This window comes from Geotrypetes seraphini, chromosome 1 (genome assembly GCF_902459505.1).
Source record: "Geotrypetes seraphini chromosome 1, aGeoSer1.1, whole genome shotgun sequence".
NCBI lineage: Eukaryota > Metazoa > Chordata > Amphibia > Gymnophiona > Dermophiidae > Geotrypetes > Geotrypetes seraphini.
The window spans coordinates 372190363-372208850 of record NC_047084.1 but is presented as its reverse complement, the minus strand read 5'-3'; the positions used below and the strand labels follow the sequence as shown (position 1 = coordinate 372208850).

Sequence of the window (18488 nt, the reverse complement as noted above, 5' to 3'; positions counted from 1 at the left end):
TCTCTGGAAATTTTAAAACTGAAGTCAAAAAAGAATGAAAAAGTTCTCTCGGTGATAATATTCTAGATACAGGAAAATTTAAAAGTCTCAGGTTTAAATTTCTATTTGCATTTTCTAAGTTTTCAATTTTCCTGATCATTAAGTTTTTTTCTTTCATTTGAGAATTTGATACAAGTTTTATTTCAGAGACTGTCTTTTCAATATTATCCATTCTAGTTGCTTGTTGTTGAATTTTCCCTTCACAATTTTTAATTTGAATTGCAGTTTGTTGAGTTGAGGAAATAAATTGGGAGCATACCTGGTGAAGGCTCTCCATGGCTCCCCACAACGCCTCCATATCCACCACTTTAGGCTTAATCAGGGGTTTCAGAGGTTGAAGTGGAGAAGGGACTCCATTTCCCACACTCGTTGCTCCCTGAACGCCTCCTCCTCCCTCTGCCATTTGCTGGTGACCCGGCACAGCCTGAATTACCTCCGGGGTCAAAGGCAGCATCATCGGTTCCAGCGGGGATTCACTCCCCGACGTCTCCCGTTGATCCGCGGGACTGCCCGACATCGTCCCGGGACGGGGAGGGATCGCAGGACCCAGCGGGCTCAGCGAGAAGTCACTGTCCAGTTCCGAGGTCTGCCCCCCTCGGAGCACAGATTCGCCCAAACCAAAGGGAACAGCAAAAGCTGTTATTGCTGTCTGGCGTGTCACCGATGAGGCCGAGGATGCCGGGAGATTGCTCCTCTGTTTCCCCCTGCGCTTCGGCATTCCTTCAAGCAAAAACGGTAAGTCAATCTCGGGGAAAAAAGCTTAGAACGCCGCTGGAAGGGGAGCCTCTCACGACACGTCTATCCCTGACGCCATCTTGGTTCACTCTCTCCTGGGGCATCATCATTGATTCCACATTGTCCTTCAATGACCACCTCCAATCCTTGGTAAAAAAATGCTTTTTCAGCCTTCACATGCTGAGGAAAGTTAGATCCTGCTTCCATCAAAAACATTTTACCCTCCTTGTCCAATCCATCATCCTCTCCCGATTGGACTATTGCAACTCTATCTACTTAAGCCTAACTAAGAAGAACCTCCACAGACTCCAACGGATTCAGAATACCGCGGCCAAGCTCATCTTCGCTAAAAATAAATTTGACCATGTCTCCCTGCTCCTGGCCAAGGATTTTTCAACTCCAAACCTCTGCCCAAGCTGCCTCCAGTAGTCTGGGATCTTAATGTATTCCTAGATAGTCTGATGAAGCCACTATTTGAACCACTGGCATCTACTCATCTTAAGTTTCTCACTTGGAAAGTGGTCTTCTTGATCTTTATAATAATAATAATAATAACTTTATTTTTGTATACCGCAATACCACAAAACAGTTCAGAGCGGTTTACAGGTTAAGAGACTGTACATTTACAGCAAAGTTACAGCATATCAGAAAACAGTTCACTGTTGCGGGACAATTGTCCATCTGTTTTACATTCTGCATTGTAGATTTATCAGCCAGCACGTGCATTGCGATCCATGGACAGGATGTGTTTAGAAGTGTCATCTATGAGCGTTGTGAGGCTCTCAGTGAGTCATAAAGCGATTCTATCTGTACTGGTCCCTGTGTCTTGGAATGCCCTCCCCTTGGAACCAAGACAGACTTCTACCTTCTTGCAGTTTAGAAAAGGGCTGAAAACAGTTTTATTTGAACGTTGTTTTGTTAATTGAGTAGAGATGGTGGGGAACAGTTGCTGTTGGCTCTTTTTGATTTTACATAGAAGTATTATTGAGCTGTCTGTTTTTGTTTTGTGTGCTTTAATCCGGACATATGGTATTAGTTTTTATATTTTGATGATGGTATGCAATTTGTTTTTGTGTTATATATTTAACTGTATGTTTTTTTAAATTTGTTATTTCATTATGTATGTTATGTTGTTACCCACTTAGAATTGGTGGATATGCGGGCTACAAATATTTTAAATAAATAAACAAACTTCAAACATTGGTATTTCATCATGATGAGGTGATTCTCAAGATCCATCCTAAATTCATCCAGGGTTTCAGGTTTATTAAAAATTTGATAAAAACGCTTTTATAAATATTTCAAAGCGATGTACATACAAATAATAAGGTTATACATAATTAGGACTTACAGTGGACTAACAGTACCTGGAAATAAAAGGAAAAAGTGTTGAACTACAGTTTTGGAAAGAACACGGAGGAAGGTGGACCCTGTGCTTACCTATTCTTTAAAGAGTTACATCATTGATAATGGATAAAGAAGATCAAGGATTATCCTCTGCTAATTACCGAAAGCATTTATGAAAAGGAAGCTCTTCAGTGAGCTTTTAAATCGCTCTAAACTTATGTCTTCCCGAAGATAAGTAGGTAAATGATTCCATTGCTGGGGAGCTGTAACAGGAAATATTTTGTTCTGCCTTATATTGATTATCAATCCATTGTGCTTCCATTTTTTTCCCAAAGCCTCATCCTGGAGAAACAGCTGTACATACTTTGGACAGTTTGCGTGCCTTGGCTTACTACATACAAAAGGCCACACATCTCAACTGTTCATCTCTTTTGATCCCAACAGATTGGACCGGCCTGTAACCAAGAGAACTATTTACACATGGTTAGTGGCCTGTATTTCCTTCTGCTATGCTCTAGGCTGGGCTGCAGCTCGAGGGATGTGTTACAGCAGTGGTTCCCAACCCTGTCCTGGAGGACCACCAGGCCAATTGGGTTTTCAGGCTAGCCCTAATGAATATGCATGAAGCAAATTTGCATGCCTATCACTTCCATCATATGCAAATCTCATGCATATTCATTAGGGCTAGCCTGAAAACCCGATTGGCCTGGTGGTCCTCCAGGACAGGGTTGGGAATCACTGTGTTAAAGCACACAGGGTCCGAGCTATGGCAGCATCAGTAGCTTTCTTATGGTTCACTCTCTTTGATGAAATTTGCAAAGCAGCTACTTGGTCCTCAATTCACACATTCACATCTCGCTATTGTCTAGAAGCCTATTCCTGATGAGACGGTTATTTCTGTCAAGCAGTATTACAGAATTTATTTTCTTCTTAATGCTCAACTCTCCCTCCATCCCATTTCAGTAAGCTAAGGAGACCAACATGTGAGAATATGCTGCCTGCTTCTCCAAGGATAAAGCACAGTTATTTACCGTAATAGGTGTTATCCGGGGACAGCAGGCAGGTATTCTCACATCCCTTCCATCTCCCTTGGTTGACTTCTTAGCTTGCTTACGGAACTGAGGTATCATAAGCTGGCGTCGGGCAGGAAGGCACTTGCCTATGTGCAGTACAGGCAGTCGCAAAGTTTCTAAAAACTTAGTGGCAATTTACTTTTACCACTGTCTATGCTGGGCTCTGTGGATGAAGTCACCCACATGTGAGAATATCTGTCTGCTGTCCCCGGATAACACTTGTTATGGTAAGTACCTGTGTTATTCTGCTACAATGCCATATGAGTGAAGGATGGAATAATAAGTCAAAATGCCATGCGTATTCACTGAGGATATCCTGAAATCTGATTGGTTGTGGGATTCCTAGAGCAGATTTGAGAATCCCTACTTTAGGGTTACATAAGAACATAAGAATTGCTGCTGCTGGGTCAGACCAGTGGTCCATCGTGCCCAGCAGTCCACTCACGCGGCAGCCCCCAGGTCAAAGACCAGTGCTCTAAATGAGTCCAGCCTCACCTGCGTATGTTCCAGTTTAGCAGGAACTTGTCCAACTTTGTCTTGAATCACAGGAGGGTGTTTTCTCCTATAACAGATCATGAGAACAAGTGAATTCTGACTTAGAAATGAAATATCTGTTTTTTTTACTTTGTAATATTATTGGATATTGCAAGCTTGAAGGTCTGGGTGGAGTAGGGAACTAGTTGGCTTTTTGTTAAAAGCATTATAGCTTTTCCCTTTCATGTTTTGCAGGCGGAAACATTTCTCTGGGTCAGCAGTTCATCATCTCAATTGCAAAATGTTGCACAGGACAAATGTGATGTTATATTGGGCAGGTCAGAAAATAACCAAGCTGCAGACATTGGTAAGTGCATTCAACTGAGGGAAGGGAGCTATGGTGGCTTACGCTCATTCCTGCAGTATCCATGCCGTATTTGTCTTATGTTAGAAGTGAGTATGACTGGACTACATACTGTAGGAAATGCTGAACAAAACTTGAATTGAAAGGCCATGGCTTTTGTCTTAGTAGACAGAACTTTTTAATATCCTTTGCTTGGGCTTAAGAGTCCTTATCTTATTGTGCAAAATTTAATAATGTATGTATTTATTTCCACCACCTTAATCAGGTACATCATTTTTGTTGGGTGGAATATCGGTGGGCTACACAAATGTATTTGTCCTTGAACTGGGTGAGGGCAGAGCTAGGGCTAGTGAGGCTAGAAGACCAGCTGGCCTGCAATCCACTAATTTCACCTGCTTCATTTATTCAGTAAAGTAGACCATTCCTGATTAACAGTTCCAAACCAAGGGTAGGGGGATTACTTACTTTAGACAGTCAATTAACTTGGGCATTTGTTTCAGTGAAACAATTTACAAAAAAATAGTTGATAATAGATTTAAACAAAGGCAATTTAACATTTATACTCCTCGGTATTCCTCTTCCTAGTTAACCCTTTCTTAGCTTTACTTTGAAATTGTATCTATTTCTCCATAGACTTTTTAATCTTGAGATACCAAAGGCTAACCTCTTTTTTTTTTTTTTTTTCTTAGCTTTTTCAGCTACTTGTTTTGAGAATAAAACGGCTTATTACTTTTACTTACTTTCCAGACAAAAAAGTGTATTGCCTTAAAATATTTCATTTAAGTTTTGCCTATTTATTTTTCTATTTCTTCTAGATGTTGCCTTCCAGCTTATGGCTTCTTCAAGTATTCCCCTTCACAGTTAATTTTCCTAAAGTCTAGGATCCTACCATTTGAATGAATCATCAGCACACATCTTAGTTTTGAATCACATCATCCAGTGATCAGTAGATGCCAGATAGTCACCCACTATAGTATCAGAAACACGCTCCACATTAGTAAGCACCAGGTCCCAGTATGGTCTGATCGTACATAGGCTCCATTACCAATTCCTGGAATAGATTCCCCTGTAGAGACATAAAACCCCATCCGAACAAAGTTAGTTTTTTAAAAGTCTAGAACCTTTGCTTTTGAATGAGCCCTCTCTATACCCATTTTAATAATATTAAACCATACCATGCAGTGATCACTGGATGCCAGATGATCATCCACTATAAAATCAGAAACACTTTCCCCATTTGTAAGCACTAAGTCCAGTATAACAAATGTCTGTGTTGTGTTCAGCAGAAAAGGAAATGTGTTTGGTTTTATTTCTTCAGTATTGCAGTACACGCTAAGTTTAACTTCTTGGGGTTTCCAGTTCATTTTTTGTCTAAATATTTTTATTTCTAATTTGTGATTCCATGTTCTGTATTTGGTGAAGGTCTGTTAGTGTGATTATAATTATAATGGCATGTGGGGAAACTGGAGGGAAGGCAAGGAGAAGAGGGGAGGGGACACTCTTTTATTTTTGATCTGGGCCCTAGCATGTCTAATACTAGTCTGACATTTGCTGTATAGCTAGTGGTGTTCCCCAAGCATCCCCAGCTGAGGACCACCTCCAAAGATGGCCAGAACTCCCTTCTATCAAGCTCGGCACTCGGTGACAGCATCCTTGAGCTACCAACTACTAAGCATGGTGCTGGCATCAATGGCTTAGAGATTTTGCTGCTGCCTACCAAGCTTGGTAAAAGGGAGTTCTGGCTATATAAGAACATAAGCAGTGCCTCCACTGGATCAGACCTGAGGTCCATCATGCCCAGCAGTCCACACACGCGGCGGCCCAACAGGTCCAGGACCTGTACAGTAATCCTCTATCTATACCCCTCTATCCCCTTTTCCAGCAGGAAATTGTCCAATCCTTTCTTGAACCCCAGTACTGTACTCTGCCCTATTACGTCTTCTGGAAGTGCATTCCAGGTGTCCTCCACACGTTGGGTAAAGAAGAACTTCCTAGCATTCGTTTTGAATCTGTCCCCTTTCAACTTTTCCGAATGCCCTCTTGTTCTTTTCTTTTTCGAAAGTTTGAAGAATCTGTCCCTCTCTACTCTCTCTATGCCCTTCATAATCTTGTAAGTCTCTATCATATCCCCTCTAAGTCTCCTCTTCTCAAGGGAAAAGAGTCCCAGTTTTTCCAATCTCTCAGCATATCAAAGGTTTTCCATACCTTTTATCAGACGGGTCGCTCTCCTCTGAACCCTCTCGAGTAACGTCATATCTTTCTTAAGGTACGGCGACCAATATTGGATGCAGTACTCCAGATGCGGATGCACCATCGCCCGATACAACGGCAGGATAACTTCTTTCGTTCTGGTAGTAATACCCTTCTTGATTATACCTAGCATTCTATTAGCTCTCTTAGCGGCCACTGCACACTGCGCCGTCGGTTTCATTGTCATGTCCACCATTACCCCCATTACCTTTACAGAAAGTCTTCAGCTGACAGAGCCTGGGGATCCTTATTAGCTAAAGTATTTAAATTCTGAGCTAGAGGTAGGGCATAGCAGAAAATTTTGTGTCCACCCACCTTGGGCTCAGGCCCACCCAAAATTGGCTGTCTGGCTATGCCACTGAAAGGAACGTTCTGCTACTTGGGCACATGCATACTGAGTTGTTCCAGGGAGCAGTTCTGCTTATGCTGGTGATGTTGCTGGAAATGCTCACAAGGAGCATTGTGAGGGCAATGACCTCTTTGATGAATATATCGAGGCAACCACCAAGAAATTGTCTGACCATGAAAAATCTTTTGCTTCGATTGTCAGACCTAAACTAAAGCCAGCTCCTACCAAGCCTGCATGCCCTGCTCTTATCTATGAACGGCGTTATGCTCCAAAGCCAGCTCCTTACACTCGCCCTCCTCTTAAGAAACAGCAACTTCAGAAGCAACAAAAACCTCAACCTTCTGCTGCATCTAAGGCTTCTCAGCCTTTTTGATTGTTTACAACAGAGCATAACCTCCACCGTTCCGACTCTGTCTCATTTTTACGACCGATGGACGTCAATTACCTCCGACCTCTGGGTGCTTACCATCATCAGGGAAGGATACTCTCTTCATTTCACTCAGGTTCCACCAGAGCTTCCTCCAAGAGAGTATCCTTCCAATCTATCCCAGACCGCTCCCCTTCTTCAGGAAACTCAAGCTCTGCTTCGTCTCCAAGTCATCGAGCCAGTTCCCTTGGAGCAGCACAACAGGGGGTTTTACTCCCGTTACTTCCTTGTTCCGAAGAAGACGGGCGATCTGCGACCCATTCTGGATATCAGGGCTCTCAACAAATTTCTAGTCAAAGAAAAGTTTTGCATGTTGTCCCTGGCATCCCTTTATCCCCTTCTCGAGCAGAACGACTGGTTATGCTCTCTGGATTTCAAGGAGGCCTACACTCATATTCCCATTCATCCGGCCTCCCGTTAATACCTCAGATTTCGGGTTTGGAATCTGCATTATCAATATAGAGTACTACCCTTCGGCCTGGCCTCGTCTCCCAGAGTGTTCACCAAGTGCCTGGTAGTGGTAGCAGCAGCTCTAAGGAATCATGGTCTTCAGGTATTTCCTTACCTCGACGACTGGCTCATCAAAGATTCCACATCTCAAGGGGTTATTGTAGCAACCCAGCGGACTACCTGGTTCCTCCAAAGTTTGGGATTCGAAATCAACTTTCCCAAATCTCAACTTCAGCTCTCACAGAATCTATAATTCATTGGAGCTGTTCTGGATACTGTCCAACTCAGAGCATTCCTTCCACAACAACGTCTGAAAGCTCTTCTTCAACTCAGTCACACAGTGTCTTCCCGCTCTTCCATCTCAGCCAGACACATGATGGTTCTTCTGGTTCACATGGCCTCCACAGTACACGTGACTCCTTTTGCCAAATTTCACCTCAGAATTCTTCAATGGACCCTGGCATCTCAATGGACGCAGGTTTCCGATCCTCTTTCTCGACACATCACAGTAACTCCTTCTTTTAAGCAGTCTCTCTGTTGGTGGATGCTCTCTTCCAATCTTTCCAGAGGCTTGCTTTTTCAAACGCCCCCTCATCAGAAGATCCTCACGACAAGACTCTTTGACCTACGCTTGGGGCGCTCATCTCTGTACTCAAGGCCTCTGGACCAGTACGGATCGTCAGTGTCATATCAATCAGTTGGAACTCAGAGCGATCCTCAGAGCTCTCCATGATTTTCAACACCTACTTCACGACACAGTAGTTCTCGTTCGCACATACAACCAAGTCGCCATGTATTATGTCAACAAACAGGGAGGGACAGGGTCTGCCTCCCTTTGTCAAGAAGCTCTGGAGGTTTGGGACTGGGCAATCTGCCACAACACCTTCCTCAAAGCTGTCTACATTCATGGGGCAAAGAATTGCTTGGTAGACAACTTGAGTCGTCTCCTGCAACCTCACGAATGGACTCTCCATTCCTCGCCTCTTCATCACATTTTTTCACAGTGGGGAACGCTACAGATAGACCTCTTTGCAGCTCCCCACAACTCCAAACTGCCTCAGTTCTGCTCCAGGATATACTCTACTCACCGCCTCGAGGCAGATGCTTTTCTTCTGGAATGGATGAATCTTTTCCTCTATGCATTTCCTCCATTCCCTCTCATTCTCAAGACTCTGGTCAAGTTGAAGAACGATCATGCCACCATGATTCTAATTGTTCCTCGGTGGCCGAGACAACCCTGGTACTCCCTTCTACTTCAACTCAGCAGCAGGGAGCCATACCTTCTACCAGTTTTTCCTTCTCTGCTTACACAGAGTCGGGGATCTCTGCTTCATCATAGCCTGCAGTCTCTAAACCTGACAGCCTGGTACCTCTCAACATAACCCCTCTTCAGTTTTCTCAATCTGTAAGAGACGTTTTACAAGCTTCTAGAAAGCTTACCACTAGACAATGCTATCACCAAAATGGACTAGATTTTCTACATGGTGTTTTTCTCATCATAAGGAGCCTCAGCGTTCCTCTTTATCTTCTGTTTTGGACTATCTTTTACACTTATCCAATTATGGCCTCAAGTCTACATCTGTGCGAGTCCATCTTAGTGCAATTGCGGCTTTCCATCAGCCTATTGAAGGGAAACCCCTCTCTGTTCATCCGGTGGTTTCAAGATTAATGAAAGGACTTTTCAATGTTAAACCTCCTCCTGTGGTTTGGGACCTCAATGTTGTCATTGCTCAACTCATGAAGCCTCCATTTGAACCAATCGATAAGACTCATCTGAAGTATCTCACTTGGAAAGTGGTGTTTCTCATTGCCCTCACTTCTGCTCGACGAGTCAGTGAGCTGCAAGCTTTAGTTACTGACCCACCATTCACTTTGTCATGTTTCATCATGACAAAGTAGTTCTTCGTACTCATCCAAAATTCCTACCTAAAGTGGTCTCAGAATTTCATCTCAACCAATCCATCGTACTTCCAGTGTTTTTTCCAAAGCCTCATTCTCATCCTGGAGAATCAGCTCTTCATACTCTGGACTTCATACTCTGGCTTTGACCTTCTACTTGGAACGCACCAAACCACACAGAACTGCTCCTCAACTTTTTGTTTCCTTCGATCCAAATAAGTTGGGCCATCCTATTTCTAAGCGTACCATCTCCAACTGGATGGCGGCTTGTATCTCTTTCTGCTATGCCCAGGCTGGATTACCCCTTCACAGTATAAAGTCACAGCCCATAAAGTCAGAGCAATGGCAGCTTCAGTAGCTTTCCTCAGATCTACACCTATTGAGGAAATTTGTAGAGCTGCTACTTGGTCCTCGGTTCATACCTTCACTTCTCACTATTGTCTGGATACTTTCTCCAGACGGGATGGACAGTTTGGCCAAACAGTATTACAAAATTTATTCTCCTAAGTTGCCAACACTCCCACCTTCCCATTCTGGTTAGCTTGGAAGTCACCCATATGTGATAATACCTGTCTGCTTGTCCTGGGATAAAGCACAGTTACTTACCGTAACAGATGTTATCCAGGGACAGCAGGCAGCTATTCTCACAACCCACCCACCTCCCCTGGTTGGCTTCTTTGGTAGCTCTCTTAACTGAGGAGACGCGCCCTGTGCTGGGCGGGAAGGCACTCACGCATGCGCGGTGTGGGCGACTCGAAACTTCGAGTTTCTTCAAGCAAGTCTGCTTGTGAGATGTCCGGATCGGAGCTCCGTGGATGATGTCACCCATATGTGAGAATAGCTGCCTGCTGTCCCTGGATAACACCTGTTTTGGTAAGTAAATGTGCTTTATGCCCTCTCATTCCAGAGCTACCTTTCAGATGAGAGATTTGCCTCATGCACATTTATGCCATGTATATATTAAACGTCTATATCATATCTCTCCTCTTCCACCTTTCTTCCAAAGTATACTTACTGAGATATTTAAGTCTGTCCCCATACACCTTATGACAAAGATCACCAACCATTTTAGTAGCCTTCCTCTGAACTGATTCCATCCTATTCATATCTTTTTGAAGGTGTGGTCTCCAGAGTTGTACACAATATTCTAAATGAGTTCTCACTAGAGTCTTATACAAAGGCATCAATACTTTTTGGCGAGAGGGAGAATTAGAAGTCCTTGAGCATGCGCAAATGCATGCTCAAGGCAGGCAGAAGCCGGAAGATCTTCTAGGTACCGTGCTTGCGTGCCGGTGCCAGATGGGGGGGAGGTAAGTTTAAGTTGTTCGGGCGGGGGGGTGCCGGTTGGAGAGTGGGGACCTTTGCAAGCAGGGGGGGGGGAACGCATCAAAGCGAGTTTCCATTATTTTCTATGGGGAAACTCGCTTTGATAAACGAGCATTTTGGATTACGAGCATGCTCCTGGAACGGATTATGCTCGTAATCCAAGGTACCACTGTATATCATTATAACAAATTAGAACACTTGAAAATCTTTCTAATAATATCATACATACTTGAATTTTTACCCATTCCCACTCACCCTACTTCAATTAATTCAATTAAACATATCTAAAAGAATATAATGAAGTAAGCATTTAATAAAAATTCCAAAACAGCTCCCCACCCCCCTAATTATACACATATTATCTAAGGAAAATTATGTCTACCTATTACAATAATTTTCCAACGGCCCTCAGATCTTCAAAAATTTATTGTAAGACCCTTTCTGCAAAGCAATTGCTCTTTCCATCTTATAAGTATGGCATAATGAATTCCACTAGAAAGTATAATTAAGATACGTTAGATAGATTGTGAACCCACCGGGACAGAGAGGAAAAAATGCTTGAGTACCTGATTGTAAAAACCGCTTAGATAACCTTGATAGGCGGTATATAAAATCCTAATAAACTTGTAAGATTAGTGTGATTCTTCCAATTGTTGGTAATATGCTGAATGGTGACCCCTGTCATGATCAATAAGTTTATTATTATTTGATGATATTTGACTTTTTTTTCTCATAGCCATACCAAACAAAACCGTATCATACGATAAAGCAACATGGTTTTCTAATAGAGAATTTACTTGAGACCAATTTGAATTCCAGAAAATCATAATACAAGGGCAATAAAAAAGTAAATGATCAAGTGTCCCTGCTTCCAGATTACAGTGCTCTATTAGATTTAGAGCTATCTAACTTTTGCAAACGAACAGGGGTCCAAAAAACTCTATGAAACAGAAAAAACCAAGTTTGTCTCATAGATGCAGACACTGTACATCTCATTCTCCAAGACCAAATTCGTGGCCATTGAGATGCAGAAATTTGCTGCTTAATCTCAATGCTCCAAATGTCTCTAAGACCATTTTTTGGCTTTTTATTCATATATCCAGATATTAATTTATACCACAATGTGGCTTGGTGTCCCAGGAAGTCTGCTTGGAAGCATAGGAACTCCAAACTAAATTGATTAAGAGTTTTCCATTCAGGGAGCCCTACCTGAATAGCCTGCTTCAGCTGCAACCATTTAAAACTTTGTGATTTATTGAGACCAAATCTATGTTGTAGCTGTGAAAAATCAAGCAGTTTACCATCTGAAATAACATCATTCAGAGTTCGAATACCTGCAATAATCCAATGCTTCCATAAGATTTGAGATCCGCCAATTTGAATCTTGGAGTTTATCCATAAAGATTGATTCGTTGACTTATTTATTGGAATAGGTGTTAAATTACTAATGAATCTCAATGTTTTCGATGTGTCAATCAAAATTCTATTCTCTTTATATTTCCTAGGCATTTTGATACTTAGCACATGAGACAAATTTAAAGGAAACAAGAGCCGCCACTCCAAATATAACCAATCCGGAGCATTGTCTATGAGTTCTGGGAGGACCCAATACATACCCTGGCGTAAAATATAGGCTTGATGATACCTATAAAAATTTGGAAAATTTAACCCACCCTCCTCAATTGATTTTTATTCTATTAATGGAGTGAATTTGTGCATTTATTAAGTTATAACTTTTTCTTCCATTCCTCTTTTGAGAATTTTGTATACCATAAACTGTTCCAAACAAACTACTTGGGCATGTGGTAGGCATAGCATGGGCATACTCAGGTGTGGCATGCCAAGTTTACACTTAAATTTCTACCAGATCAAATACTTAGGAGTGAAATATGTTTTTTATTTACCTGAGCAATTGAACTTTTTTGGATCTGAAAAAATTGATGACTTGAATCGATTAGATATTCTTTTTTTTGAACTGCTGTTAAAGATAAAGTGGGACCAAAACCTTTAGATCTATTCTTTATTATTACTTAATACAAAATTAGGTTCACCTTCCTTTACTAGAGCCCCCTTCTTATTATTGTGGTCTAAGGAAGATAGTATATATTGTGTTTAACTGACAGTTTGCCTTTTTTCTTTGGATTTTCTTTCTGTATTTCTTGAGCAAGAGTACTCTTGTAAATTATGATAAATTGCAATAAACTAAAAAAATTAATTTTTATTTAAAATATTACAGTATTTCTTTGAATTTTTTTTTTTTTGGGGGGGGGGCTGGTTGCTTGAGTTCCGGTTAACAGAGAGTCTACTGTATTTGATTATATTGATATACAATTGAGGCAGTGCAAGCAAATATATTGCGCATATTTAAGGTTACCAGATTTTATGATTGTAAAATCCAGACCCATGGTCCCACCCCCAAACCTCTTCTCATGCTTGGAGCTGCGTGCGTGTGACATCACCATGTTGCGTCCAAGCATGCGCAGATGCCCTCCCGACACAGTTCTGAGCTGGAAGCTTTTCAAAATCCGGACGTCTGGTAACCCTATGCATATTCATTAGGGATTTCTTCTTGAAAACCAAACTGGTCTGTATCCATGATGTCCCAGCATGACACTCTTCTCCTAAGCTCAACTATTGGCACCATCAGGACCCTGGGTGGTGTTCTTTTGGTTTAGTAACTTCCTTAACACTGGCTCTGTCTTCTCTAAGGCCATCCACCAAAACACAGAGACAAGACACAAATACAACAAGAGATGCAACCTGTCTTCTGTAACTCAGCAAAATTAGTTTTGTAGTCACGGCATAAAGGTTTCAGCATGTTATATAACAAAACTATAATACTAATGCATAAGAACTTCCCTACCCTTTCTATATCTCTATGTAGGAAAGCATTCCAGAAGCTGTGCCTCTTCATGCTTCTCTTGCTTGTTTACTTTCTGCAGCTGACAGCTTAATGAATGGAAGAGATGGCCTTTTGTTCTGCTGTCAACTTGAGATCACAAATGACTGACTATAATGACATCCATTTATATAGCAAGCTTCCACGCCTTGGTGATTTTATTTTTTTTTTTTTGGGGGGGGAGTGGAATCTGTGTTACTTAAAAGTAAACAAGATTATTTCTTTAGCCATGGTTGTGAAGTCCTTTTACAACTTGTACGTTTGTGGCCAGGTAAGCAATGGCGTACACCCTAGCCATGAACACAAGTGAAATTATCAAGTTGTATATTATATTAGAAAAAAAACCTCAAGACATAAGAACATAAGAATTGCCACTGCTGGGTCAGACCAGTGGTCCATCGCGCCCAGCAGTCCGCTCATGTGGCGGCCCCCAGGTCAAAGACCAGTGCCCTAACCGAGACCAGCCCTACCTGCGTTCATTCTGGTTCAGCAGGAATTCGTCTAACCTTGTCTTGAATCCCTTCTGTCCTCTGGCAGGGAATGGATTTTTGTCACCTTAAAGTTATGTTTTTCACTATTTTGCCAGAGCTTGTTAGCAAGTTATATACATCAGGGGAAAATCTAGGTATTCACTGAATGAAATGAAGGCCTACCTCTATTCGGAGCCTGATTTGTTCTTATTTTACATTCTTATCTATTTGTTTCTCATTAGTTATAACTTTGCCCTTGTCTATAACAGAGATGCAGTTTCACAGGCCTGAGACAGGCAGTTGGAGGTTTCACACCTTCACATATACTGAGTCCTTCCTCTCATGAATCAGAGAACTGAAGGAGGAGACTGAAGCACATGGAGAGAAAGGAGATTGGTTACATAAACAAAAAGAAACCAGGTGGGGAGGGGGGAAATATGTCTCTGAAATTTGATCTGACTAGAAGGGCAGAGCAAGTCCCCCCTGTAAGCAGCTAAGAAATGTAGAGAATTGGCATTGATTGTGTCTGGATCTAAGAGTATGCATCTAATTTTTGTTAGCCTTTAATTAGAGAGAGAAAGAGCCTTGTCTTTGGAGCAAGGACACATAAAACAAAGTGTTTTAACAAGCTGAAGATGTGGGTTCTTTGTCCATCTGTCGCCCTATTTTATTAACAAACCCCCCCCAAACAACATAATTCCTTGTGCTAGTTCATGCTATGGTTTTATCACAGGTCGATTATAGCTACTTTATGTTTAGTGGGGTCTTGGATTCTCTTATGAAAAAACATCAACAATTGCAAAACACTGCAGCAAGATTAATTTTAGGAAGAAAAAATTTGATTGTTTCACCTTTGTTGACTGTTCTTTATTGGCTCCCTGTTCAAGCACAGGCTGCCTTTAAAATGGCTTGTTTTGTTTTAAAAATATTAAATGGCATGTTTCCTGAAAAAGCTAAATGAGTTAATGGCATTTCTTTCTGTTAGAGATTCCTCCAGGCAAGAGACTAGAAAAGAGCCTGGGAGTTGGTCTTGATGGGTGACTATAACAATGGGTGGGATGGCCCGAGTTGGTCGCTCAAGTTGAGATGGCTTGTAGGTAATTGGGGAAGGTAGTAGGGGTATGGGGGTGGCGTGGTGGTAAATGATAGACGGTAGGCTTCCTACTGGGTAGCAGGAACTGACTGGCTGTAAAATGAGAGGCATAGCATGATGAGGATACAGGGGACATGTAGAGCATTGGATAATAGGTAGAGCAAAATAGGTGTGCAGCCTGTAAGAAAACAACAAAAATGTGTCAAGTGCAGGGTTAACCTGCATGAAGCATGTTTCAGAGACTTTCACATGAAATAAATTTAAGAAATATACATTACACCTTCTGCCTAAAGTTTTCTTTATATTCCAAATTCATGTACCCATTCGTGCTCATTGTTCCAATTTTAGAACAAACATTTTAAGCACTTTTTGTAACAAAAGGTCAAAATTACTCTCTGAAAAAATTTGGGCAAAAACAGGTTAAAGGGTAATTCTGTTAAGGGGTACCTGTTTTTAGGCACCAGGAAAGCACCTGTTTGGAACTATTCTGTAAGGAAAAGTAGATGACTACTTTTTAATGGAATACTATTATAAAAGGACAAATACATATGTATTTTAGGTGCAACCAGTTATGCCAACCATGGAGCTGGTGTAAATGCTGGCTCCTAGATCGCCCAAAATATGTAAATTATAGTATTCTATGATGTATGCACACAAATGTGTGTCCTATCCATGCCCCAGACAAGAGAATTGACCCTGATTCCTCCACAAAAGAAAACCAACCGAAACAAAAAACTTGCAGAGAGTTGAAGTCCAAGATGAAGGCTTTATTAAAACAAATAAATAATCCACAAAAAATGTCTAGGGTCTGAACCACTGGAAACATATGGACCCAACATGGTCCATGTTTTGACATTATTGTCTTCTTCAGGGGTCCCTATAGGTCCTAAAAACAAGCTTGTGGATTAAATATAAAAACAAACTAAAAAGAACTCTGCATCCTGTGATGCACCGGGGAGGGGCCTAAGGCCCACTGTTGTCATTGAGGGAGGAGGAGCAGGAGGTTTTTTCGGTACCTCCTGCTCCCAACTTTTAAGGTATGGGGCAGGGGAGCTGGAAGGGGAGAGGGCGCCTTCATGGCAGGAGGAAGTGAGCATCACTCCTGCCTTTTTCTTTAGGCCGGGGAGGGGAGGGTGTTCATGGCAGGAAGGAGTGGGCATCCCTCCTGCCTTTTTTTGGGGGGTGGGGGTGGTGGGAGGGAGTGAGTTCCTTTGTGGCAGGAGGGAGTAGGCATCTCTCCTGCCATTTTGCCACCGGGGGGGGGGGGGGGGGGGGGGGTGGACGGTGGCTTGGAGTGCCGGCGCAGGGTAGGAGGGCATGGAATGGGGGGCTTTAAAAAAAAAAAAAAGAGACAGGTTGTGCTTAACACAGCACAACATCTATGCCATTAAAAAACAAACTAGAAGCCCACCCCTAACAGTAATGACAGGAGGCTTCTTTCCTGTTACTGCTTTTGGGTTTTGCTCCTCGTGCAAATCATTTGCATGCAAACTTGTTTTTACATGGATTGCTGTTGGGAAATTGATCAGCGAATCGGTCAACAGCGATCCGGTCGGTAATACTTACTGACTTTTGTGCTTTTAGGCCTTAGTTAGCAGTATTTGTGAGTACCATCGACTTGATGAATTACAGATCTAAAAAGAAATTGATTTTGTGCTAGTCCGGTAAGGTCATCCAGCATGATTGTTTTTAATGTGTTCAGTCATCTGTTTGCAGGTCGCCTTCTTCACCTAGTTCCTTTGAAGTATTCTCCAATGATCTTTCTCTTCTGATGGTGTGACTAAAATAAAACAATTGGCAGTATACATACATGATTCAGTCAGTAGGTTTCATAGTAGGACTTACAACAAAGAAAATGAAATTCACATCTGAATCACTAAGAGACAGTCCAACAAGTTGCTGTATAGTCTTTGAACTGTCCAAAATATACTTAAGTTGCTGTATAGTCTTGTACTGTCCAAAATGATTTCCATTGTGAATTGGCTTGTAACCCGTTCTGAGCTACTGGGAGGATGGGATAGAAATCTAAATAAATAAAGGGAAAATGTTGAGATGTCTCTTGAAAGGGAGAATGTAGAGCATGTCTCTTGAACTTAATTCCAATCCCTTTGTTAGTGTTCTTAAATGCTGTGCTTCAGCATACCAGCACTTCTTTGCTGCAGAAGTTGGAACTTCTTGTCCTATAAAAATGAATTGAGCCGTTTTTGTGTAAGCTTTTATTTCTCTGGCGTCCCATGTACAATATTAACCCCCTATGAAAACAAAAAGCTGTGGATACTGATGTTCTGAGCCAAATTTATTGTACATTCTTACACTTAAAACCATAAAAATACAAATATAATAGTCCAACCGGACCCTACACGGTCCGTGTTTCGGCGTGTTTCAGGGTCCTAGAAGGATTTGAGGAAAGAGTGATATGAATAATAGTAAACAGAAAAAGAATAAAAGTGACTGTAGTGCCAACCTAAGAGCATGCATATTAGAGAAATGAAATTGCTAAAAAGTTAATTGATAAATAGTGGCAAAATGCATATTCAAATTTAAGAGCAAGCAGAAGTGTGCTTTTAAATTATCCCAGGACAAGCAGGCAGCTATTCTCACATGTCATCCACGGAGCCCGGATGTGGACAGCCTCGCAAGCAGACTTGCTTGTAGAAACTTAGAAGTTTCGAGTCAGCCGCACTGCGCATGTGCAAGTGCCTTCCCGTCCAGCGCAGAGCGAGTCTCCTCAGTTCTCAGTTTTCCGCGGAGCCGAGAAGTCCGTCTTTGACTCTCTGCGTTTAACTATGTTTCTTTGTGCCTTCTCTCACCGCGATTTGTGTTTATTTTCTTCGCGAATTGCTGTGTTACTTTCTTTCTTTACAGTTTTAAAAAAATAAAAGAAGACTAATTTTTTCTTCAGTGACTGACTGGCGGGCTAGGCCGCTCGACCGCAGCCTGCAGGCTTCAACTTCACAGCGGCTCTCTTCCCTCCTATGTCCCGGCTGGTCACGGGCTTCAAGAAGTGTAACCACTGCCAGCGTGCGATTTCTTTTACGAATAGGGCCTGCCTATAATCCAAAGTCATGCGAGCGCTGGGTTACCCTTCAACCTCGAGCCGTTAAACGTCATCGAGTTTTCTTAGAGAAATTCTTCAGCATGAAGTCCTCGGTGACACCCTTGACCTCGAGTGCTACCTCGGTCCCGCCTTCCAGCGAGGGTCCTCCTGCTTTCACCGACCTCGAGCCTCATCAGACCATCCTCGTTTGGATTGTTTTTTGCCTCGAGTACACCTGCTTTATCTTCCCCTGAGC

The 18488-nt window shown here is 42.1% G+C and overlaps 1 protein-coding gene across 1 annotated transcript in view; it reads left to right on the top strand.

Annotated features, from left to right (window-relative positions):
* Positions 1-18488, top strand: part of PSD3 (pleckstrin and Sec7 domain containing 3) — an 811466-nt gene that overhangs the window by 125584 nt on the left and 667394 nt on the right. The window contains exon 2 of the mRNA XM_033915196.1: positions 3924-4035. Coding sequence (XP_033771087.1) covers positions 3924-4035 — 112 coding nt within the window. The remainder of the gene's footprint in view (positions 1-3923; positions 4036-18488) is intronic.